The sequence below is a fragment of the Prunus persica genome, chromosome G7, assembly GCF_000346465.2.
Source record: "Prunus persica cultivar Lovell chromosome G7, Prunus_persica_NCBIv2, whole genome shotgun sequence".
NCBI classification, from domain to species: Eukaryota; Viridiplantae; Streptophyta; class Magnoliopsida; order Rosales; family Rosaceae; genus Prunus; species Prunus persica.
The window spans coordinates 9,571,271-9,597,354 of NC_034015.1; the positions used below are offsets into that span (position 1 = coordinate 9,571,271).

At 38.5% G+C, this 26,084-nt stretch overlaps 3 protein-coding genes across 3 annotated transcripts; 1 reads left to right on the plus strand and 2 right to left on the minus strand.

The window, feature by feature from the left end:
- On the minus strand, window positions 4,962-5,567 carry LOC109950381. The gene has a single exon (XM_020568951.1). The coding sequence runs from the start codon at window positions 5,565-5,567 to the stop codon at window positions 4,962-4,964; it is 606 nt and encodes a 201-aa protein (XP_020424540.1).
- Window positions 15,134-17,544, plus strand: LOC18770733 (heat stress transcription factor B-3). Its single transcript, XM_007202784.2, has 2 exons — window positions 15,134-15,695; window positions 16,776-17,544. The coding sequence occupies exons 1-2, from the start codon at window positions 15,456-15,458 to the stop codon at window positions 17,268-17,270; spliced, it is 735 nt and encodes a 244-aa protein (XP_007202846.2). The 5' UTR covers window positions 15,134-15,455; the 3' UTR covers window positions 17,271-17,544.
- On the minus strand, window positions 23,285-25,872 carry LOC18769879. Its single transcript, XM_007204250.2, has 2 exons — window positions 24,756-25,872; window positions 23,285-23,517 (listed from the first exon to the last, which is right to left on the minus strand). Exon 1 carries the CDS (start codon window positions 25,843-25,845, stop codon window positions 24,784-24,786), a length of 1,062 nt encoding a protein of 353 aa, XP_007204312.1. The 5' UTR covers window positions 25,846-25,872; the 3' UTR covers window positions 23,285-23,517; window positions 24,756-24,783.

A 26,084-nucleotide genomic window follows, 5' to 3' on the forward strand; every position in this document is an offset into this window, starting at 1 on the left:
CAAATAAAAAAAACTAACAAATCAAAATGAAAAAGAAAAAGTAAAGAAACAAAAAACGCAAACCCAACTCACCCCTCGCCCCCCCCCCCCCCCCCCCCCCCAAACTGAGCCCTTCAATGCTTCCCTGCCAGAACCACCGTCAATGCCAACTCACCTATCGTCGCCGGTATCCCATCTCTCCCTCTTTATTTCTCTCTCTCTCTCTCTCTCTCTCTCTCTCTAAATTTGCCCACCCAACACCCTAGGCCAGCATCTACAATTTCTGAGCCAACCCCAGCCTCCTTTTTGTTTTTTGGTTGAAATATGATAATATTATAGCCCACCCAAAAAAACTCCTCCGATCTCCTTCGCAATACCCACCTCTCTTCTCACCCTCTCGCCATGGCTCCAAGATCCACCTCCCCCACCTTTTTATTTTTTGGTTGAAAGATGATAATATTAGACCACGACACCCGACACCCACCCTCCTCTAGGCACCCAGACGCCCCTCAACTTTGCCGACCCCATCACCCTAGACCTTTACCCCAAATTGTACAAATGTTTGGGCCTAAATTTGGCACACCCAATCCAAATATTGAAAGCCCATGTCAAAATTGGATAGCCACCAGCGATCCCTAAATAAATGGGCCAAAATTACACACCCAGCCCAACACTGAAGAGCCCAGGATAACAAAACAAGCCACAGGGCCCAAGCAGTCTGGACTCTATAAATAAACTTGGGCCTCGAAAAAGAAAAAAAAGTAATCAGCACATAGCTCCAGAAAAATCAAAAGGGCTTGACGTAATTAAAAGAGAAGAAGAAGCCCAAAAGAAAACAGACCCACGTGAATCTTTTTTCTCTGACTTAGGAAAGTCAATAATTTCAACTGGGTTGATAAGGAGTTAACAAAGGCAGGCAAAAAGAAGGGACATCTCTAAAACTCTGCCACTAGAAGATCAAAACCCTTTTATATAATCAGAGATATTGCTTCTACTCCAAAGAAGGCACCGTCTTTCAAGGGATACGCAGACTGTGTTTTCTAAAAAAGATAAGCAGGAAACAGGGAGTTGTTCAAAATGGAAAATCAAACTAACCATCACAGTTTGAGCTCTCACAAGGGGGCAGTTGGAATTAAAGAGAGGTTAGGTTCTCTTTCAAAAAACAGAGAAGTGATCGTCTTAAGAACTGACCATTGAGGGCTTATCTGCCATAATTGATAAAACCTCATTTTTCTTTGATTTTAAATGAAAGATCTTTTGAGAAATTTTGCCGTCCATTATTAAAAGAATTAGAAACCCTACTCCAAAACATTTCTTATAAATATAGGAGAGGGTGAACAGAGTAAAGGACGAAACAATCAATCAAATAACCAAAAAAAATCAACCAAAGACAAAAACTCAAAATGATCACTTGATCTCTGAGAATCTTCAAACAAACTAAAGCAACCAAAAGCTCATTGAGCCTTAAGAAAGAAGCCAGCTACAAATCGAAACCTCTAGTTTCAGACTTAGAAAAAGTCATTCAAAACGAGACTTCTCTCGTTACAAATTTGGTTCAGCAAAAGCCAAAAGAAGCAGAGTTCAGGTTTTTACAAACATGAAAACCTCAACAAATTTGTGGAGAGCCCTAACCAAGCAGAACAGGTATCACAGTACAGTTCCTGCTCAATAATCCTCAAGTCCAGCCACTTATGCCCTTTTCAGATTGAAGATGCCGTAATTCTACTCATTCAGAAAGCCTCTCAGGGCTCGATAAATTAAAGCTCTGCTAAACTCAAACTTTGGTATCGATTTACAGCTAAAGTTTAGCAGCTGAAGTTGGGAACAGTCCAATCCAGCATAGGCATACCCAGTCCACCCCGGATCAGAAGCTTCTATCCAGGCAGAAATGGAATCCCAGCTTTTCTTTTCTTTTTCAGAGTTGATTTTTCCCTTTCTAATTCTGTAAAAGGCAGTTCTGCCTAAAACAGTCCACTTTATTATCATTTATTCTGGCCAGAACTACCAATTTTGTACTGTGAAAAATTGTGAAGTCCTCACTAGTCTGAGGCAGGAAAAGAACTTACTTAGGAGATATTCCTTACCCAAATTCACAATCGCTTGCTTAGAAATCAGTAACTTTAGGTGCAAGTTATCCATTTTTAAGAAGTCTGCTAGGATTTTTATTGCTAGCAGTGGCATGCTCGCACATTAAAGAAAGTTGACTTGTTGACCAGTCAATGATTTTCAAGGCAATGGAGAACTTTACCCTTCCATCACATGAGCAAACACAATACGGGTGAACAACAAAATCAATCAACACTAGATCCACCCTCGTCGATCGATTTCTCACCACACCTAGATGCCGACGTTGTCTCGAACCCAAACCCCACAACCTCTCCGACGGCTCGCAAATCTCCTCCTCGAATAGCCAACACCACATAGAAACAAAGAAAGATAAATACATAAAGAAAGAGAAGGGGTGGAGTGCGTCGACGGTGAGGTTGGGGATGGGCTGGGTCCGGGAGAGACAAAGAGAAAGGGGCGGAGGAGAGACTGAGATGATAATAGAAGAGGGTGAGTCTGGGTTCTTGGGGTTGTTGGTAGGGGTGGTTGCGTGAATTTTTTCCTGAACTGCAAACCGATCGACTATTTGAGGTAAATCGCAAAAATCAGTCGGTTACCGTGAATTAACGGTTCAAACCGATTTGAATATTTTGGGCCTAAATTAGACAATTTTAGATCTTTAAGTGTCATACAAATTCAATCTTCCACACTTTTAAGCCTAGGTTTGATGCTTCTTTTGAAGCTTTTTGAGTTCAAGCATACTTTAACCAAAAAATATAAATTCACAACCTAAAGAAATAAATTCATAACCTCAACTTCTCAAGCATATATAAATTTACAACCTAAAGAAATAAATTCACAACCTCAACTTCTTAAGCATATATAAATTCACAACCTCAACCTCAACTTTTTAAGCATCACAACCTAAAGAAAAATCAAATTCAAAGTTAATTAAAGTTACAAACCAAAAGGAGAACTCAAGTGTAGGTGGTGCTGAGTGGATTTTATTATAAGAAGAAGCCATTCTTTATGAGTTGGAGTGGAGGTTGTGTTTTGGGTGTATCGGTTTGTGTTTGAGGGATTAAAGACATTAGGTGTGTTAGAGTGGCTAAACTCCATCTATAACACAACACAACACAAAAACAACAACATAAAAGCATATTAGTAATATATTAAACTCAACTAAAATAAAACACATCTAACTACTAAAATGCAATTAAAAAATATATATATTTGCGGTTTGCAGTAACCGCGAGTTCCCAAAATCACATACCGCAACCGCAATTGCAGTTCGGTTTCTAAAACTGCAATTTTCAGTCGATTTTTAGCTATTGCGGTTCCAATGCGGTATAATGTCGGTTGGTTTTGCGATTTTTTTTGTCTAAAATGCCACCCCTAGTTGTTGGTGTGGAGGTTGGGTGAAGATAGGGAGAGAGAGAGAGAGAGAGAGAGAGAGAGAGAGAGAGAGCGCAATGTTGAGTTTTGTTATTTTATTAATTTTTTAAGTTTTATTATTTAATTAATTTTTTTAGTTTTTACTTTGTTTATTAAAAGTTGGAGACTTTTTATTAATTTTTTGTGCCACATCAGTAGTTAAGATTTTTCTAATGGATTGTGTATTTTGAAAGGTTCCGTAAAGTTGGGGTACTAGTTAAACGAGTCTTTAAAGGTTCGGATGAGTTTGTAATGACCCACATAGTTTAGGGGATTTACTGTAGTTAATCCAATAATAAATTATTATACTTATTTCTTAAAATTGTTTTTAAAAGTAACTAATTAAAAAACAACAAAAAAATATTTATTTTTTTGACTTGGACTCCATACCCCCACCGTCAGTCCCCATTGGCCCACACTGTCTTCCCCGCAACATCCACTGTCCATCGATTGCTCCAAGAAAGAACACCCACCCCCTGCCACAACCCACCCCACCGATCGCTACCTAATGGAAGGACATAACCTCTGCAATTCCAGTTCTCCACCCTCGCACCCATTTGCCCATCTTCTCCCAGATATGCACCCACCCCAATTGAAAATTTGATTAAAGCCTAATGAAATTAAGACAACATCATTGGTGCAAACCTAAGAGAAATTCAAAATATCCAAGAAACCCTAGCAGGGACAAAAGTGGAAGAAATACATTTTTGGGCAAGAAGTGTGCTTGAGTAATTTCAATTTCATATACGGATCCTCTGAGATACTAAGTCGAGAGTCATGGTGATGTGGACCAGGCAAGAGTCACAAGAAGACACCAATTCCTTGTTCTTCAAAACGGCGCATTCTTCTCCATTACGGTAGTCTAACGCCTCAGAGAATCGAGCCGAGGCGGCGAAGAAGAGTTCAGAGGCATCTCTGCCATTGAATCTCTATGCATTACAGAGGGAAGAGGAGGGAGATATTGAGGATGAACAAGACGGATGGGTAAGAGGATAGGGTGGCTAGTTTCGCTGGGTATGGGCCAAGAGGAGACGAGAGATATTGTTTTTCTTTTTTATTTTGATTTTTAAATTTCAATGATTTTATTATTTTAAGTCATTAAAAGATAGAGAATTTTATTATTATTTATTTGTCAACCGAAAGTCCATGTCATTAAAAAATAGGGTCCATGTTTGACACATTAGCATTTAACGTATTTATTAACAGGTTGGCTAACAGATGAGGTAATTTGTAGTTTTTCCAAGGGTTTAAGTATGTACTTGTAAATGTTCCTAAATGCGGACATGAATTTGAAAATGACCCTATAGTTTGGAGAGTCTTTTGTAGTTTGTCTTTTTTTTTTTTTTTTTTTTTGAAAAGGTTGAATTCATTCCATTAGAAGGGAGGAATAAAAGGCATGTTATGCGTGACCTCGTTAAAACCTTCCCAGAGAAAACCACAAGGGAAAAACTCCGGGGTAAGAAAGAGTACCACATATGCTGATAACGTACACAACAGGAGAATTACATTACATCAACAAACAAAACATCTTGTAGGAAATCTGGGGGATCAGTAACCCATTCTGCCATTCCCTGAGAGTGTAGAGCAGATCGAGCCAACTGTGTTGCAACCCCATTTTCCCTCCTCTCTGTAACCCTCAAATAAACACGCTCTTGGCTGGCCAAAAGTGTTTGACAATCCTCAGTTAGACAACCAAGATGGGACAGATCAGTTTGGCCCCGTTGTATTGAGTGTAAAGCGCCTTGAGAATCCCCTTCTATATGACATTCCAGATTGGACCACTTGGCAGCATAGATTAAGCCTTCTCTTAATGCAACCAGTTTGGCTTGCATGGGATTTGATATCCCATTTAGCACAACCAACTTGCATGCAAGAAAGGCACCTGTAGAATTACGAACCACCAAACCAACCCCACCAAAACTGGATTCACCATGAAACACTCCATTCACATTAATTTTAATAGCTCCAGGCGGTGGCCGCACCCATTTAGCAATGGCACGTGAGGTATGGGTCTTTGGAGGGGGGTGTACTTCCTGAAACTCTTGCAAACAGTGCATTGCTCCACTAACAATTTCTGTTGCACTCCGTTGACGTCCTGCCCAGGCCATTTGATTGCGCTCATACCATAGCATCCATAGGCACACCATGACATTCTCTAGCACATGAAGTGGGTGGTCTGCAGCAAATCCTTAGAACCATATCTTGAACTCCTCTGTGGCATCAATATTACAGTGTGCCCAGGCCGGAAACAAAGACCAAGAAGCAATAGCCATGGGGCATCGGAGAAGCACATGGGCCACAGTTTCTTCAGCCCCACAAAAAACACAGCCTCCCAATTTAGAGATACTATGATGAATCAAATTATCCTTGGTGGGTAAAATATTCAAGAGAGCGCGCCAGATGAATATGCGAACCTTTGGTGGTACTCGGGCTTTCCAAATCTTCTTCCAGACCTGTTCACAAGCTACAATGGGTCCTCCATTCATGTTGGTGTCATCCCCGTCTTGCTGGAGCAAAACCCGAGGAGCAACTTCATGGCCGCTTCGCACTGTGTACTGACCATCTCTCTCAAAGTGCCAAATCAAGATGTCTGGTGGGTGTCTGAAGCTTAAAGGGATGTTTCGAATGCAATTCACTTCCTCGGTCGAGAACCAAGCTTGCAAAAGGTCCTCTTTCCACTGCATAGTGACTGGATTAATAAGAGAGTTCACTTTTGCCTCATCAAACCCCTCTGCTTGTGGTGAGGAAACTTGGAAAGATTCAGAGTTAGGGAGTCTCCCCATATACGCACACTGTGGCCATTCCCGATTCGCCACTGAGATTCCTTTTCAATAAGGACACGTGCTTTGCATAAGCTTTGCCAAATATAGGAGGGGGAATGTCCGATTTGTGCCTCTAATATAGAGCAATTCTTGAAGTAACGGGCTTTCAGGATGCGTGCCACTAAAGAGTTTGGGGTTTGAATCAAGCGCCATAATTGTTTGGCCAAGAGCGCCATATTAAAGGCATATAAATTACGGAAACCAAGCCCACCCTCTTGTTTGGGCAAGCATAATTTGTTCCAGCTGAGCCAGTGTATTTTTCGTTGGCCATCTTGCTCACCCCACCAGTAGCGAGCCATCACTTGTTGAATTTCGTCACATAGACATTTAGGGATGAGGAAGCAATTCATCATATAAATAGGCACAACTTGTGCCACCACTTTTAGGAGAATTTCTTTCCCTGCAAAGCTTAACAATTTTGCCTTCCAACCTTGTATTTTCTTCCAAATGCGTTCCTTAAGAGAGTTGAAACATTGCCTTCTTGATCTTCCTACATGAGTAGGCAACCCCAAGTAAACATCATGCTGGTCAACCCTCTTAACTTCTAGAACTGCAGCTAGGTTATCTTGATCAGTACGGTCCATATTATTACTGAAGGAGACACAACTCTTCTCCAAGTGTATTTTCTGACCTAACACCATTTCATATTTTTGGAAAATAATGCTCAGTTGTTCACAGTCCTGTTGGTTTGCCCGCAAGAACAAGAAGCGGTCGTCAGTGAAAAAAAGGTGGCTAACAGACGGAGCCCCCCGACATAGATTCACTCCATGAAGTAAATTACGTCGTTCCGCCTGCAAAATAAGACTTGAGAGAGCCTCAGCGCATAGTAAGAATAAATATGGTGAAAGGGGGTCACCCTGTCTCAGTCCTCTCTGTGGAATGACATAACCAACTGGATTTCCATTCAACATGAAAGAATACGAAACTCTCGTCACACACTCCATGATTAATTGGATCCATCATGGGGCAAAACCCATTCCTTTCATTAGGGTCTCAGAAAACTCCACTCTACACGATCATATGCTTTACTCATGTCAATCTTGAGAGCCAGATACCCTTGTCGTCCATGATTTTTCTTATGCATCATGTGTAGCAATTCAAAAGCCACGATTGAATTGTCTGAGATTGCACGGCCTGGAACAAAAGCACTTTGAGTATCACTAATCAGAGTAGGAAGGATTGCTTTTAGGCGGGTGGCGAGCACTTTCGCCCCAATCTTATAAAGGACATTAAATAGACTGATGAGACGTAATTGCATCATGTTCTTTGGTTCATGGACTTTAGGGATGAGGGCCACATGCGTGAAGTTTATCTTCTTAAGTAATTTGCCCGTTTTGAAGAAGTGCAAGACTGCCGCCACCACATCCTCACCTACAATCTGCCAATATTTCTGATAGAAAAAAGGAGAGAAACCGTCTGGGCCTGGTGCCTTAGATGGGTGCATTTGAAAAAGTGCAATTTTAATTTCCTCTGGAGTAAACTCCGCCAAAAGAGTCTGGTTCATCTCCTCTGTGACACGCCCCCTTACACCGTCCACTACTCCTGTATATTCGGAAGACCCTGTGGAAGAAAACAAGTGCTGGAAATAATTAACCACAGTTTGTGTTAAACCTTGCTCTGTTGTCTGCCAATGTCCATGCTCATCTTCAAGCGCTGAGATAGTGTTTCTTCTCCGGCGGCTAGAGGCTTTGTAATGGAAGAATTTTGAATTGCGATCTCCCGCTTTCAACCAAGTGGCTCTTGAGCGTTGCCGCCAATACACCTCATTTTTTGCCATTAGAGAATCAAGCTGCTTCGTAAGCACATTTCGTAGCTCCACTGTATGATGTGATGGCGGTGCATCTAATAACTCACCCAATTTCTCCTGTGTAATTTTAATTTGGTTTGGCAGGTGGCCAAAATTGCACTTGCTCCAGCCCAATAATTGGTGACAAGTGCATTTGAGCTTTTCGGTAGTTGTAAATGGTGCAGAGCCTCTAGAAGTACGTTGCCAACCATCTTGGATTGTTTGCATGCAATTTACATGTTCAGCCCACATCTCCTCAAAGCGGAATAACTTCTTACGTCGCCCATTCAATAGCATCCTTTCACTAATTATTACTTTAAGGGGCAAGTGATCAGACTTGGTAGGATTTAAATGAATGACCTTTGTGCCAAGAAAACGAGAACACCAATCTGCCGTAGCCAATGCGCGATCAAGGCGTATACGAATTTCCATCGGGTTATTTCGCCACCATGTATACTTTGGCCCTGTGTAACCCAAGTCTTTAAATCCGCAAGTATCAATAGCTTGTCGAAATCCAAGCATCTGTCCCTCTCTCCTCCTTCTCCCACCAAGCTTTTCATCAGCTCTTAAAATCTCGTTGAAATCACCACAACACAGCCAAGGCAAATAATTTGTCGCTCCTAATCTTCTCAATAAATCCCATGATCGATGGCGCTCTGCCGTAACTGGACATCCATAAATTCCTGTGAACCGCCATTTACCTCGTACTCCAAGAATCTCCACCTCAGTGTCAATATGGTTTGTACCAAAAGAACGAGCCGTGACCACTAGCTCCTCCGTCCACATCAGACATAGCCCTCCGAATGCCTCATGACTGTCTACTACTATACTTTGTCGAAAGCCCAATTTTACACGAATCTTTTCCATAACACTTCGTGAGCAGCGTGTTTCACATAGAAACACAAGTTTGGGATCCTCATTACGGATAAGACACCGTAATGCTTCAACTGTCCAAGGGTTCCCAAGCCCTTGGCAGTTCCAGCTTAGTAAATTCATTGCACTCGGCGGGGCTGATGCTCGTCAGCCTCCACCGTTTCTTGTTGCCATACAAAAGAGCTAGAAGATAATCAACGTTTTTTTGGAGCAGGTGACGTCTAAAAATCTCTAACCCCTCGCGGGCCTCGTTTGCCGTTGTGATTTACTTCTCCTACTGGTCTTGGTTCCCACTTGTGCATACTTCTTTGCTTCTTTATTCTATGTCGAGATTTCTTCTTGGCTTCCAACGATATCTGTTGAATAAATGGCCCTAGACCAAATGGGTCATCTTGGGCCACATCCTCCATCCGTGGTCCACATTCCTTTGTGACAAGCCCAAAGAAGTTGGAGCACGTGGTAGACATAGCAAACCCTTCCTCATGTAACTGCCGCGTCGGTTTTAATGTCCCAGCAACTCCCTTTATTGAATTCTCCTCATATGGAATGATGGCCCTTGAATCCCTTGATTCATCATCAGCATTAACTTCGAGCGTTATATTTAAATCTGGAAGAGGGAATTGAGTCCCCTCAGCAGCCTCCAATAATGGGATTTTCGCATCTGACATAATGACATCAGTAACCGCACACCCCGCCATAAATTGTGGCCGTTGCGAATCCTCTTGATTCTTATCCACGTCAGCCCTAGCCTCCTCACCACGCTGCCGTCTTGCACCAGCCGCCATCTCTTCCTCGTCTTTCTCCTCATCCTCGACCATTGCTGGAGCACGCATGGACCATAGCTTAGAGGCCAAACCAAACCGGCGTCCTAGCGGTCGACGATAATCTGGCCCAAACACATCTTCCTGAAACCACTTGCCATATGGTTTGTCAAGATCCGTCAATCCCTCACCTGCATATTTAGAGCACTCTTTTTCTATGTGATCCAATCTGCCACATTGGTAGCAAGTATGCGGATGTTTTTCTTATCGAATCTCCACTCTTACAACCTCATCTATACCATCACACAACCGAACAGTCAGACATCGCTGGAGTGGTTTGGTCACATCCAGTGCCACCCGGACTCGTAAATAGCTTCCTGCACAGACCCCCAGTTTACTTTGATCAGAGGTGATATAGTCCCCCAGCACCTCCCCAATCTGTCTTCCCATGGCCCGCGTCATGAACGCAGGAGGGAGCCCCTGTAGCTCGACCCAAAATTCCTGCTTAATCAACGGAATTTTAGAAGGTTGAACCATGCCATCGGCCTCCGCTAAAACCAAAAGGAAATGGTTGAAAGTCCATGGACCTCCGTCAAGAATGAGAACATGAACAAGTTTTCCTCCAGCCTCCTAATTTAGACTCTCACCTTGGGTCGCCATAAAGCTGTCATCGTGCGCATGAAGGCCTCCAGATTGAACGCCTTCTGTGTAAGCAATTTGCCGATGAGAAGGAAGTTAGAGGTCCTCAACTTATGCACTGAACCTTGTTCGACTACCACCTCCGTTTGCTCCTCCGCTGTTAGGGCAAAACGATTAGCAAAATCTGTCACCATTTCTTCCATCAAGCACAGTCCCAAACCCACTTTGTTGCACACCCGAACTAGAGTCACCCAAGCGTTTGTACTAGCACTCTGCAGTCTTGACATGAACTGGAACCACCTTAAACCTTGCACACAGCCTACACAGCCGACGTCAAAGAGATTTATCTCCTAGCGTATTCTAGATAGTCCTAGAAACCTAGACTTTTTTTATTAACACTAAGGCTAATTGTTATTAATGTCATTATTTTAATTGTATGAGAAACATGTAGTTTGTCTTTAATAAATAAGAAAGAGTACTGTTATTTCCACCTCCTATCCTATTCCCCCACTCACCTTTATTTCTAAAACACCCTTTAATTAGTAAAGTAAAATAATAATAAAATAACATTTTTTTAAAAACAAAAACTCTCTCTCCTTATGTCTCCCCCTTCCTGATGCAACCCACCATCCCCCCAACCAACCCAAGCCACCAACCCCCACCTCTTCACCCTCCTCCACCATGGCTTGAGAAAAATCCTCAATAAAACAAGGTTATTTATGCATACTTATCGAAAAGAATAAGGCTAAACAACTTCCAATAACACTGATAATAATCACTCACCTCAGCATAAGTTATCATAGAATATTTGTAGAACATTTCAATATTCACACTTAGTCTAAATGCTTTCAAGGAAGTACCTTTTATCATTTAGAAAAAGAAAAAAAAAAGTTTTCAGGAATCACAATGTTCTTAATGTTCTTCCTCCACCATGGCTTCTTCAACCTCTACGCAAAATTGGGGTTGAGGGCCGGATCGATGTTGGAGGCCTTGCTAAAATTGAGAGAACCCATTTCATCTAAGTTTGTTGTTTTTGGTCTTATAGTGGTAGTGGCTTCTAGCATCGGGGATGAAATACATCTGACAACGAAGCCGAAGGGTAGGGGAAGAGTGGAGAGAGAGTTTTTGTTTTAAAATTTATTTATTTATTTTTATTTTAGTTTATTTTTTTTTATTTGAAATGCTTTTAAAAAGGTTTTTCCTTAGGTCCTTAGAAGTCATTTTACAAAGGGATAAATTTGTTTTTAAAATTTTGAAGATAAGGTGGATGGAGAAATAGGATAGAGATGTGGAAATAGCAACACTCATAAGAAATTAGATTGGAAAAATAAATAAATAAGAAAGTAGTTCGTCTTGAATTGGATGTCCTTGATTGACAGAAATGCTAACCTGAACAACTGGTCCGCTATGATTTACAATTTCTAAAGAGTGCTGTTATTTTCACCCCTTATCCTGTTTTCCTACCCACCTTATTTTCTCACCCACCATTTGACTGAGTACACCATAATATTTAAATCAAAATGTAAAATTAACTAAGTACACTCGAATGTCTAAAATATTAATGGTTTTGGAAATATCAATAGTCCAAAACCATGGAAATAACTAGTACACCCGCCTTTTTAAATGTTTTCAATTCGTGTTGTTTAAGAAAAATTTATTTTAAAAAAAAAATTAATGGTCATGACCGTTGGAGTTCAAACCATTGAAACTCATACATTTTATTTTTTATTTTTAAATGTGGTCACCTTTTTAAATATTTTCAATTTGTGTTATTTAAGAAAAAAATTATAAAAAATTACTGGTCATGACCATTGGAGCCCGAAAATATATGTTTTCAATTTAAAATGTTTTCAATTCATATTTTCAATTCGTGTTATTTAAGAAAACAATTATAAAAAATTCAACATGTGTCACTCGAAAATCATTGCCCGAAAAATTATTAAGATTCCTTCAGGATAAGATGCGTCACGTGGACACAAAATCTTATCAAAAATCTTGTCATATATGGAATATTGTTTCTAAATAGTAGTTTAATTAAATTAAACAATACATAGTTGTGGAATGTATAAGTGTTGTACAATAGTTTTTCCCAAAATAATAAAATATGAAGGACTCTAAAATTTAGCCCCGCATTATTCTTTAAAAAATTAATATTTTGGAGGGTTAAAATTTTAGTAATGGACTACATTTAGCCCTATAACTGGAGATGACATTAGAACTTGCTACATATGTTCATTGATCAGAATTGAGAGATGTGTCAATCCAACAAAGTAGTTTGGATTCAAGACAAACGGGTACCAGATGGTGGCAGCTACATCGGAAACAACCGAAAACCCCATCCACCACGATGGCGCTACGAAAAGGTCATTCGTTAGAGAGAGAGAGAGAGAGAGAGAGAGAGAGAGAGAGAGAAGGTGACAATAAAATAACTCTTGTAGGTGGCAACTGATGTTAACGAATTGTTTTTTATGTTGAGTAGTAGTCAGGTAATCCGACAAGTTTAGTAATTCTAATTGTGTCATGTTCAAGTTACTAACATATATTGATGATCAAACAAAAAGTTTACTAACATAAATTGTGAGCTTAAAAACTTAAACTAAGTCACCTCTAATTATAAATCAAACAAATCATTTATGTATTATTAACTAATTTATAGTCCAGTGGTATTTCTTTTTCCAATATTAAAAGAAGTCACATGTTTAAATCCCCATCTCTGGTTGACTGATTAAAGAATCTCTTATACATCAATTAATTGTATAGTAAATATTGATTGATCTTGATGCTAACAAAATCTTGACAGAGTATACAAAGTTCTTGTAAAACATACTAAGAAATGGGAAAACTAGTCATTTTTAAATTTGGACCAATTTGAAGGCCCACTTTGAAAACCAATTCGAAATTCTAAGCTTGAAATTGTCAGAATGATAATGAGAGTGAGTCAACCCATTTTCAGTTGGGTTTGTTTGCATTGGGTAGGGTTGGTCAATTTCATTTTCGAACTTAAAAATTTGGGCCTTTCAACTAAATAGGCCAGGTTGCTTTTGGGTACCCAAGAAATCTTGTCATCCCTTTCAAGTCATTCTATAACGAGGGATTTATATATGATCCTTAGGTGAAGTTCTATATTTTAATTGTTAGATCAGATTAATCCATTTTATCCAATGACTAACTAATTTAATCTAACGATTAAGATATAAAACCTCACATAAGAGCCATATATAAATTCCTCACTATACAATTCTTGCATCCATTTGAGCCAGAGCTTTGCAGTTTGTTGGGGAACTGCTACACCTTTCACACACTACTCATTCATGGTGTGTTGAAATATTTTTTTAAAAAAAATAAAAACAAAAACAAACAAACCTGTGGTAGGTGAGGGCGTATCGACGACAAAACCAGCAACCAGTTTGAATTTTTTTTTCTTAAAAAAATAAATGAAAATAAAAACAAATTTGATTAAGGTCAAGTCAAGAAAGCCCAGCGCTCAACTAGAATCAGAACCTTCCTAATTGTCCAAATGCCCTGAATTTCTGCTCTCCATCTCAACCTCCCACCTTCCGTTTAACAGAGTGCGTGGATCATACTCTCACATCACCAATTCAACATCTTTGTTAATTTCTTGTAAACATACCTAATTAATTACATGGTTTCTTCTTGAAAAACCATGATAATTTGATCATGCATGTAGTACATATACACAACGTCAATCTTAAATTTCAATCGAAAGATTTTTCTAAATACAACGCTCGATCTACATCAATGAATTCTAGAATTCAGTATCTCCCGAATTATTAATCATGTAAAGCAAGTCGAAATAAATAAAATCCGAATTATATTTGCTTAAATAACGGGGTGCCTTCTTATTAGAGCAAAGTAGCCTACAAATTAGTAGGTACTTGATCAATTTTATAATGGCTACAGCGTGTACTACACGAGCTTAATTAGTGGGTAGGTTTGCATTTTTTTAATACTTAGAGAAATTGAGACATGGAAAAGCGGAAAGTCAAAAAAGTCACTCCCTTCGTAGAAAAACCCCCGAAAGCATTAGATGATTGCGGAAAAGAAAAAACTAATCAATCAAAACTAATGAGAGAAAAATTTAGGATAGAAGAATTGGCGCGTTAGACAGAGACCTAAATAAAGAATGTAAGAAAGAAACTATGACCGCACCAAAAAAAGACCTTAAACTTTCCTTGTTTGAAGAGTGAAGTGTTACAAAGACAAAACACTCCCCACGTGTATTCATCTTGACCGTCCATTAAAAGCGACTAAAGTCCTCACAAAAATAGAATATATATATATATCACGTTTGTTGATTACATTGTTGATCACATATTTCACTGTGATAAAATTTATTTTTATAGATCGGTTTGTATTTCTACCAAAGACATGGCACATAAATATAGTAAAGAATTATTTTTATTTTTGTTCCTACGGATTTTTTTTAATATGGAATATGTCAATTTGATGGTGCCACATGTGTGCGCAAGAAAATGGTTTGCCTTTAATCGAATGGTCATATCAATACACCATTCTTTCCTCCCCATCTCCCAAAAAATATTGAAAAAAGAAAAAGAAAAAGAAAACCCAAATTATCCTAGCCATCCAAAATTGGCGATAAAAGTTTAATCATAATTGAGATCGGGTGGTTGACATATTAAGATCCCAATTAATTAATAAATATGTCAAGTGCATATATTTTAGGCATAAATACTCTACATATACACAAGTCAAATATTTTAGCCATAGGATAAAGGAATGTGATGTGCATGTTATGAATTTTTCAAAAAATATATAAGAAGAGGGGGTAGGCTTGGCAGATACGTTTTAACCATTTCTTTGTAGCTTGGTGGAGAGAAGAAGAGGGAAGGAAAAAAGCCCTTGCATTTCTCATGAACTGTGGAGTCGTGTTGGGTTTCTATTGTTGGGGTTGGGAGTTCTTAACCGCCCTTCTTCTCTTCTCCTCCCCTTCTCGTCCTTAATCTTCTTCCTAATTCTTCTTCTTAATCCTTCTTCTATCTTCTTCTTGTTCTTCCTCTTGTTCTTCTTCTTGTTCTAGCTCTCTCTCTCTCTCTCTTAGAAGTAGATTTGAGTACCAAGATTAGGTATTAATTAATGGAGGGTGTGTGTGACCAGAAGGGTTTGCTGGAATATGTGAGGAAGTCAAGCCCTCCACCTTTCTTGTTGAAGACCTACATGCTGGTGGAGGATCCCACCACCGACGACGTGATCTCGTGGAACGATGACGGGTCGGCGTTCGTGGTGTGGCAGCCGGCGGAGTTTGCCAGGGATCTCCTCCCAACACTCTTCAAGCACAGTAACTTCTCTAGCTTTGTCAGGCAGCTAAATACTTATGTATGTACAAATTTATTAACCATATATCCATATATTTTGCATGCTTTTCTAATCAATATCAAATTCTTGCACTTTGCCATATCAAATGCATTTTTTCTTGCCATATGTGTTCCATCATCATCATGATCATCATGTCCAAAAAAAAAAAAAAAAAAAAAAGGAAATCAAGGACAATAAATAAATAAATAAATAAAAGTCTTCATTCCAAGTTGACCGAGTTTCTAAGATTTGATTTCGAGTTAATATGAAAAGGTCCACTGGTCTTGTCTAACCTAACTTAAAATATAATAGTTTTTCGGTGTTTTGATGGACCAACCAAATTAAATTAAATATATATTTGTGTTGGGTTTGAACTTTAATTGGAGTAGGCTGAGCCATAAAGATTATAAATGAACTGTAGACTCATGAGTGTGACAGCGGCCAATGTCCCATAAGAAAACCATAATGTCACACAACCTACTTACTGGCATAGAAGAATTTTTCTTTCATCATTTATTTGGTTGAAAAGTAGTTACGCTGCTGATAATTTCTTCATATATCTTATTCTATGTTCAAGATTTTTTTTTATTTTTTTATCAACTGTAGATGGAAGACTCGAATTTAAAGCCTCTTTATAGATTATGAAAAGAAACACCATTAGACCAATAACTAATTGAAATATGTCCAAGAACTTAGATTAGTGATTTCAGGCATAGGCTCGTTTAGTGCCTACTTAAGATTGGATTAGATTGGATAACTTAACGCATGTCAAATGAAGAAATAAAATTGTCCTAGTTGGAGGTCGAAGCAGAGGCTTAATCATGAATAAAACTTATTATCTCATTCATTCCCCACAAAATTGTAGAATATCAATACCTTATAACGTATCCCTTCTAATCTTCCAAATGAAAAATCATGTACCTCTACCATCATTTCCTCGTTCAACATATACTTTGAATCTAATGAGTCATTCAATCCTAGGCATCAAACGAGAAAATATAATTTTACCCTCCACATATCTCCCTTCTAATATAACTTTTCTCTTGTATTTCATTTCTCTAATCTTTACTTGAATTTTAATAATTTTGCATATATGTCTAGGGATTCCGCAAAGTTTCAACAAGCAGGTGGGAGTTCTGCAACGACAAGTTCCGAAAGGGTGAAAAGGATCAGCTATGTGACATCCGCAGAAGAAAAGCATGGGCCAGCAAGCAACAGCCAATCAACAACATTGCCCTAAACCAAGCTGCACAAGCAATGCAAAATCAAGACGAGTTTGATGAAGACCAGAGATCAAACTCCTCAACCTCCTCCTCATCCGATTACAGCTCTCTCGTGGACGAAAACAAACGGCTGAAGCAGGAGAATGGGGTTTTAAGCTCAGAGCTCACCAGCATGAAGAGGAAATGCAAGGAGCTTCTTGACTTGGTGGCCAAGTATGGAGACTCAGCTGAGAAAGAAGAGCAGGAGAATAGTGAGAGGGTGCCCAAGTTGTTTGGGGTGAGATTGGAAGTGGAGGGAGAGACGGAGAGGAAGAGGAAGAGAGCTGAAATTAGTGAGAGCGCAAGCATTTTACTATCTCAAGCATGCAAATAAATAATCTCTACAAATATACATACTTCAACAAGTGGTATTTATATGAGCTACTTAAAATCAAGTGGCTTAGCTAGAGGAATATTAAGATGTACTTTATTTATATATATATATATATGTTTATTATGCATGTAAATTATTATATATGATGCATTTGTCAGAAACAAAAGTGATGATATAACGAGTTTCTTCGATGGGATTGATATAACAAGTTTCACCGAGCCGTCCAAATATGGCTCAAATAAATATCTTGTATTTTACTAAGGAGTTCATAAGATTTTATTGGTGTATTTTTCTGATTTATTAGTAATTTAATATGATTTTTTGGAAGTTAAATCATTGAAAAATAGTAATAAATTAAAGGCATTATAAAGGCACAATAAAGGCATTATAGAGGCATTCTAGACGCACTATAAAGGCATAATAGAGGCATTCTAGAGACATTCCAGACACACTATAGAGATACTAGAAGTCAGAGTCAGCCTAGCGTCACTATAAAGACAGTCTAGAGGCACTATAGAGACGCTATAGTTTCACTATAGATGCATAATAGAGGCACTAAGGAGACACGTGGCAAATAAAGAACACTAATTAAAATGAAACTTTAATGTCACGTGGCGATCAGTGGCAGACCCATAGGGGTGCAAGGAGGTGCAAGGAGGTGCAGGTGCATCTCTCCTGGCCAGATAATGCATTGGAGATGCAGGAATTTGCCCCTTTATTTGTGCCCACCAAGTGTTCGATTAAAAGCCTCAAAGAGGCTATTTTGTTACTACTATGTGAGACCCTAAATATTTACTTTAGATTTTTGAGCTCAATCTCACGATCATGTAGGAGGAAACGGTTCATCAATTGGACCTCGACAACCAAAGTTATAGATTTTAGAAGATTTTGAAAAAATTTCACTTAAGTTGCAGACACAACCAGTCAAAGAAGAAGATGACTCGTGCTTGTAGTTAGAATCCTGTGCTTCTCAAAGCACAACTTGCATTGCTTTTTTTAATATGGTCCACTATTAAGGTGTCATGTGTCAAATTTTAACTAGACCAACTTTAGAAATTCATTAAAAATTCATATGTGCTTCGAAAAATTCACCAAAAAATACCCCGAACTCATAATTTCATGTACTTTTATCTCGTGACCTACATGTACTTCGGGTTAGATTAATTGGTATTAATTTTAGTTAGATTAATGGATAATTTCTTATGAATTTTGATAGACTTATTGTGTTATTGACATGCATTTTGTTCATATGTGATATGAATTTTGGTAAATAATTGTGTAACATGAATTTTGTGCATATTAATTGATATACAAAATAGATTATAGTCGATTAGTCTTAGATGTAAAACTCTTATTTATTTTAATTATGGATAACATTAGTATTGTTTAAATTGTAAGGCTATTTGGTTATTATTATTATTATTTTGATCTTTTAGCCTTTTAACATTGCCATTTTTCTGAAAAATTCCTAGATCTGCTACAAATGGCGATACCAAAGAATGACACCCATCTTACTGACAGTGCACCCTTCAATAGCTGCCACGTGTCATTCTCAATGCTTTAACTTTCACGTGTCTCTGTAGTTACTATATAATGCCTCTTGAGTGTCTCTATATTGCCTTTGCAATGAACACACATAAAAATAAACTTTAATGACACGTGGAATCACGAGAGAGTGAAACCCTTCTGAAGCACTGATGACGCACCGTTCAGCTACTTCCACATGTCATTCTCTTCAATTTATTACTATTTTCCAATGCTCTAACTTTCAAAAATCATAATAAATTCATAACCTTTTCATTATAGGGCATTAACTAGTGTTTTGGTTTGTTTAGAAACAAATTCGAGTTTTTGTTGTAACTTTGAACTTTATTAGTCTCGAAAAAAAAAAGGAATTTTATTAGTCAAAATAAGATTTTATAGGAATTTTCGATGTATTTGTATGATTTTTAATGTATTTATTATGAATTTTAGAAGGTAAATTGTAAAAAAATAATATTATTGACACGTGGGGCACTATAGGGGCACAATAGATGCACTATAGTGACACTCTAGATGCACTGTAGAGACATTATAGATTAAAGGGTTTTTAACTATAGATGTCCCTACCAACAAGGGAAATCCTAGCAGCACTCTGATTCCCTTTCTCCTTGCTGACAACCAACCGCGAGAAAGCTAGGGGAAGGTGGCCACTGCCCCTGCCCCTTCTCCCATCTTCCCCTTCCTCTCCTCATCTCCTATTCTTTTTCTCCCATATTTTTCTTTCCTCTTATCCCCTCTTCTCCTCCTCTTCCCCTCCCCAGATAGTATAGATTTGTTTGGATCTAGGTCTGTTTGTCTGTTTGTTTTGTTTGGTTGTTTTTGCAGTGTTTCAGGTGGCTGATGTTGTCTTTGTCTAGGCGGCGGCGACAGTAGTGACGCTAGATTGTGTCTCTCATTGGGAGAGTTGTGATATCTAGTGGCTGATGTTTTGTATTTGTTTTAACGGCGGTAGCAGCAATGACGCTGGTGGTAGTTGTTGGGATGTGGTGCTCTTATTTACTCTTCGCCGATCGAAGAACTATGCTTGGTCATAGGAGTTTTTTTTTTTGTCAAGTTCTGAGTTGAAGTGGAGTGCTTCTCATGGGTCTTTTTATTGTTGTTTCTATGTTCATCCTCAGTGTTCTCTCCTAGTTTCTGCTATAGTATGACTTACAGTTTGTATGGGTGTCAAATGATTACGATTTTACTCATAGAAGGCTTCTTTTGACAATTGGGATGTTTTGTGGTCCTCTTTTGTGGGTTTACTCGTTGTGGTTTCTAATGTTCTCTCATGTGGGTCTACTGCGTTGGTCTCTAGTTGCGGTTCTCGTCAGAGGTCTATGTGTTAGGTTTTGTTTTTGACTTGTTCTTTTATTGTAATGGTCCAAAGTGACCTGAATTGGACTCTCCTGTTAGTCAATGACGTGTGTGGTACTCTTTCCTCCCCTGGAATTTGTCCCATGAGGTTGTCCTAGGAAGGTTTTAACGAGGCCACTGTATCATGTCGCTCTTTGTACATCCGTGGTTTTATGAATGAATTCTCATTCTTTAAAAAATAAAAATAATAAAAAACTATAGATGTCCCTGAATTTTGCCGTAAGTTACAATTGGGTCCCCGAACTTTTTTTTTGAGGCAATTACATTCATTAAGTCGACAAATAGTTCCAATTAGGTCCTACCGTCCAACTCTGCCAATTTACCCGTCAAAATGAGGGGGTAAAAGCTTCCTTTTGGGTTCTTCATCCATCATCGACCCCAACAACCCCGCCTCCATCTTCAAAGCCTTCTTCACCACCCACCTTCATCGACCCCAACAACTCCACCTCCATCTTTTGAGCCTTCTTCATTCATCATTGACCCCAACTCAAGTTCATCATCCTCTTCAAATACAACCAAGCCTTCTTTAGAAACCCCTAAGAGCAAGTGCAGCGCAGCACACTAACCCCGGCAATAGGCCCCCCAAGGCCAGAGTTGGACCTCCAGCGCACAAAAGGAAGCCCAGGCAAGCCCAAGGGCAATTCTGGACTTGGCTCTTGCCCGAAGTCATTGACGAAATCAAATTTTTTTACAGCCCCCAACGAGAAGACGCCATGTGGCGCTTTCCAGGTGGCGCTTTCCAGACGCTTTTACTACTTTCCATTTGTATCAAAAAATAAATGGCCTATTCAATTTAATGTAACTTTTTTTTTCTTGCATATTCAATTTTTTTTTTCTTGCATTTCCAATTTAATATAACTTTATAATAATAGTGACATGTGGCAACCGAAAATATTATCTTAGAAGCTTAGCAAAATTAATGGTTTAAGTATTAAAAAAAATAAAAAATAAAGCAAAGTGAATAGTGTTTGCCCTTTAGGGTGGAACAAAAAAAGGTAAGGCTGCCACTATTCATGTGAATAATGTCAAACCTTGCCTTGCCCATGCCTTTTGGGGTGGAGGTGCTCTAATCCCAACGCCACCATACAACCACCCTCGTCCCCACCCGAGATCCAACCCAGCCTCACCTTTCAGCTATCTAGATCCTCTCTCTCTCTCTCTCTCTCTCTCTCTGCAAATTCTAAAATTGAAAAAGAAATTTTTTTTTGAACACTTTGCATCTTGGGAGGGTGGGATTGTGGGTAGGTTATGGGTTCTGCGGGTTGGGAGATGGGGGGTGGGTTGTAGGTTGGGTTGGGATATGGGTTTTGAGAGGGTGGGATAAGGAGGCGGGGGAATGGGTTCGGGAAAGAAGGAGAGATAGAGGGAGAGCTGAGAGAGAGAAAGAGAGAGAGAGAGATTTGGATTTGTATTTGTTGTTTTTAAGTTTATTTATTTATTTAATTTAATTTAATTATTTTTTTTCCACTCTTTTTAGTTTTTTTCTTTTCAATTTTTAAAATTTAAAATATTTTAATTGAGATAGATGGTTTTAGTCCTCAAATTAATAGCCAAATTGATAGAAAGACTCAATTGGAATGGATGAGAGAGTTGGATGACCTAATTGCCTCAAAAAAAAAAGTTTAGGGACCTAATTGCAACTCGAGGTAAAGTTTAGGGACCTCTACAATTAAAAACTAGGGGTGGACATAGTTCGGTTTGGACTGATTTTTGCCTCAAATTGGAACCGAATTCGGTACTGTTTATTCAATTCAATTCGGTCCGATTTTAACAAAAAAAAATTTATAAATCCATCCAGTTCGCGTTGAACCAATTTCGGTCAGATTCAATTTTGAACCGGATTATTATTATTATTATTTAAAATTATTTTTTTACACAAATTTTAATTGAAAATTAACAAATTATTAAAATTTCATACAAAAAGAAATATTAAGGCTAGAAAAGGGAGATGTTTTGAAATTGAACTTGGATAAAGATTAGTTATGAGATTAAAAATATAGCATTGGATATAAATAAATATTAAAATTATATATTTTTTAATTTGGCTGGTTCAATTCAGCCCGATTCCGTTTGTTGGGGTATAGAACCGAAACAAGAACCAGTTAAAACCGATTTGATTTGGTGTTTTGAATTGGGTTTGACTTTTTGGTCAACACAATTTTTTTCAATTTTTTCTGGTCTAGTTTGGTTCGGTTGATCGGTTCTTCGATTCGGATGCCCACCCCTATTAAAAACCCTAGATTAAAAACATTAAAATTCGTAATTAATATATTAAAAATCCAAAAAATACACCCAAATATCTTACAAACTCGTTGTGATGTTATCTTCATATGGAAGCAGTAAAATATGATCTCTAGTTGCCAAAAAAATAAAAGCAAAGTAATTTATCGAACCCAATTTCGTTGTACACGAACTTGAAGATCATTAACCTTCCTCACTCCCCCAATTAGTACTGTCCAATTTCTCACTAACTTGAGGCACTATAGAGAGTACAAGGGCACAGGAGCAGAGCAAAGACAAAGACCCCTAGATCACTAGCAAGGAAAATCCTCGAAGGCTATAAGACCTAGAGGTGTAACGAATGGCTGCAATCCAATCTAACCAAATAAGCCTAAGAGAAAGATCTCTGAAAACTGTAGAAGTCGATGCCCCAAAGTGATGAACATAAAGCCTTCAAAACACATGCATAAGCCTTCAAAACATAATAAAATAACCGTTCATAACATTTGTTTCATTATTTCATTTACCTATTCACTATTTCATTTTCTTCATTAATAAAAAATGCAGCAGCCAAACTGAAAATTAAACAAAATCATCAGCTAGTGCAGCCTTCTCTGCAAATGGTTTGTCTAAGTAGAAACTAGAAAACTGAAAACCAGCATAAATCACAGGCAGAGATTATAACCTAAAACTCAATATAAAAATAAAATAAAAATAAAAATCAAAGCCTAAATAACAAAAACTAATTATGCCGTGGATACAAAGCAAAAAGAAAACCGAGTACAGAAACTTACCTTAGGTACTCCCTTTCTCCTTAGATGATTCGTTTCCAAGCTACAATTAAATCGGTTTTCCCTAACTTACATTAACAATCCCGGGTTTCAGTACTCCCTTTCTTCAGAAACCACACATTTTTACATGAATCAAATGCTGAACTTTTACTGAATGTGGACCTTTTATTTAAACCAATACCATTACAGTCCTTATCGAGAAGGTGTACAGAACTGCCAATACAATAAAGCTCTAACTATCATACAACAAAAAACTAAACAGCTCTCTTAGAGTCGCCGGTCATGAGAGTTACTATCCAAACAAGTGTGATAGTGTACAAAACTGCACCAGTGATGACCTTGCAAAGAAAATGAGAAAAAGAACAGTAAGAAACTTGACAGCATTAGAGAACTTTATATTGCTCAAAGAAAGAATCTCCATGATTAATCTGTTGAAAGTCATTTAATACCTCTAGGTCTTTGTAATAGAAATTACTTGCTGCAGTTGTTTTTTCTTTCTTTTTTATTTCTCCCAAGCTCATATGAGTGCAAAAGATTTCATTTTTATATGCCACTTTGTAAACCATTGACTGGATTTGGTAGAAACTGAGAAATTTAGGGCCCGTTTGATAACCATTTCAATTTTGGTTTTTAGTTTTCATTTTTTGTGCTAGAGTATAGAGGAGAATGAGAGTGAGAATGGGAGTAAGGATGAGAGAGAGAGAGAGAGAGAAAAGCATATTAATAATAGATTAAACTCAACCAAATATGAACACGACATATTGCTACTAGAATGCAACTTTAAAAAAAAAAAAATTGCAGATTGCGGTAACTGCAAGTTGCCCAAATCACATACCGCAACCGCAATTGCGGGTTCGGTTTCTAAAACTCTCCTCTCATCTTCCTTCTTAATCCCATCTTCACTCTCATTCTCACTTCCATTCTCCCTCTTTTTCCTCTATACTCTAGCACAAAAAATGAAAACTAAAAACTAAAATTGAAATGGTTATCAAACCGGCCCTTTGTAATCTAAGGCATTCACAATTTTCACCGAATAGCTAAGCACAGGAAAGAAGAAACAAAATTCCATCATAGTTTCTAAATAAAATGTTCAACATTATGATTGCACATTTAGAAACTATATCGAGTGGCAAGAAAATCTCTGATCTATTATAGTTAGGCCATTCATTATTTGGAATACAATTGGTAAAACATAGAATCAGCTTTAAGTTAACTGAAACTGAGATACAACGAGATTATTTTGTTCTGTTTTTCTTATTTGTTTTTGTTTGTGTTTGTTCTTTGAGTCATGCCTTAAGTATCTAACTTACTAAAGAACAACTTAACTAACTCAGAAAACCCTTCAATCAAACTCTACTCAGAAAACTATGACGGTCACTGCTTAAGGCAAGCTATCAATCCATTTCACCATGATCAGTTCCATACTAGAACACCACATTTAGACGCTTAGGTTTTCAAGCATCACTTCACCCCTTTAATGTTTTCTCTAAGGATCATCCAACTCAATACACATATCATGCCTGCATATACAGCAAGAATGAAATACAGTCAAGAACAAGAAGCCTAGGGAGAATACCTGTAGCTATCAAGATTCAGTCCAGGTCTCATGATGAACCAGTTGAACGAGCATACAGAATTCTGGGTCTCCTCCTCTTATATGTAAACGTATAACAAGCATAGAGGCATTTAGGTTTCCTTCTCTTATATGTTACCATAGAAGAAGCGTTGAGGTTTTTGGGACTTCTCCTCTTGTACGTTAATACATAGCGATCAAGAGTGCTCCTTTTCCTATACTTGAAATAAAAAGGATCAAGCTTTGCATTGCACCTTTGCTTCTTTGGCGTGGTAATACAAACACTTTCCTCTTGCTCTTGTTTACAGAAAGCTGGAGACTCCAAGTCATCACCATTGGAGCAGCTCCAATCTCCTTCCTTCAACGGCTCATCATCATCATCATCATCCCCACTCTCTTCTTCAATATCAAGCGCTCTTGGTTCCAGCTTCAAACACCCAATGTCCGTTGATGAATCACAAAAGCACACACTCAAATTCGGCGAACACAACTTCTCAGCAGAGCCGTCCATGGCATCCAACTGCCCATCATCAACATCAACAGCAGCATCCTCATCCCTCCTGTTTGAGCCCTCTTCGCTACCAAAGGCATCATCAATTTCCCTGTCATCCACCATGGCCAAAACCCTAGATTTCCCCAATCCCAAACCAACTCTTCTCTTTCCAGTCCTTCGAGACTTGCTACTGCTCACAACCCTTTTCCACTTGACCAGCGACTCCGGAATCCAGCAATCGGCGCAGACGGAAAACTCCATGGCCGAACAAGAATCGGACAAGAGCGCAACGCTCCGGTACTCGGAATCGCAATGCCTGTGGACTTTCCGGTGACACTGGAGGCAAAAGAAAGATTCTTGGGACGACGAAGTGGAGTAGCAATAGGAGCAGAGCTCCGAGGACTCGACGCGAGAGAAGCATTTCTTGCAGAGAAGGACAATGCGCCACTCGCTGTACAGGACGTGAAGCTTGCTCTTGGCATTGGCGTTGGCAATGTCGACTCTCAGGTGGCACGAATGGCATTCCGAGAGATTGGGCAACTCTCTCGTTTTCTTCGCTGCTTGTGCTTGGGCTTCTTCATTGCTCTTCATTTGAATCATTGGCAGCGACGAAGTATTTGGGGGTTTTATTTATCTAGTATTGTTAGGGCTCAATTCTGGAAAATAGGGCCCCTATTTACTGTAGTTGCCGCGAAACGATGCCGTCAAAGGGAAATGAATAAAATGTGGAAGTCACTCCATGAAAAAAAGTCTTTAAAAATTGGACAAACTAAATAAAATCCCTAAAACTATAGGGTCATTTTTAAGTTCATACTTAATTTTAGAGATATTTTCGAGTA

Bases quoted from the DNA above. Each gene is read 5' to 3' on its own strand.
- LOC109950381 (XM_020568951.1), bottom strand. From the start codon at position 5,567: ATGGCCTGGGCAGGACGTCAACGGAGTGCAACAGAAATTGTTAGTGGA.
- LOC18770733 (XM_007202784.2), top strand. From the start codon at position 15,456: ATGGAGGGTGTGTGTGACCAGAAGGGTTTGCTGGAATATGTGAGGAAG. The intron at 15,696-16,775 runs GTATGTACAAAT...ATATATGTCTAG, and splicing joins TCAGGCAGCTAAATACTTAT to GGATTCCGCAAAGTTTCAAC.
- LOC18769879 (XM_007204250.2), bottom strand. From the start codon at position 25,845: ATGATTCAAATGAAGAGCAATGAAGAAGCCCAAGCACAAGCAGCGAAG.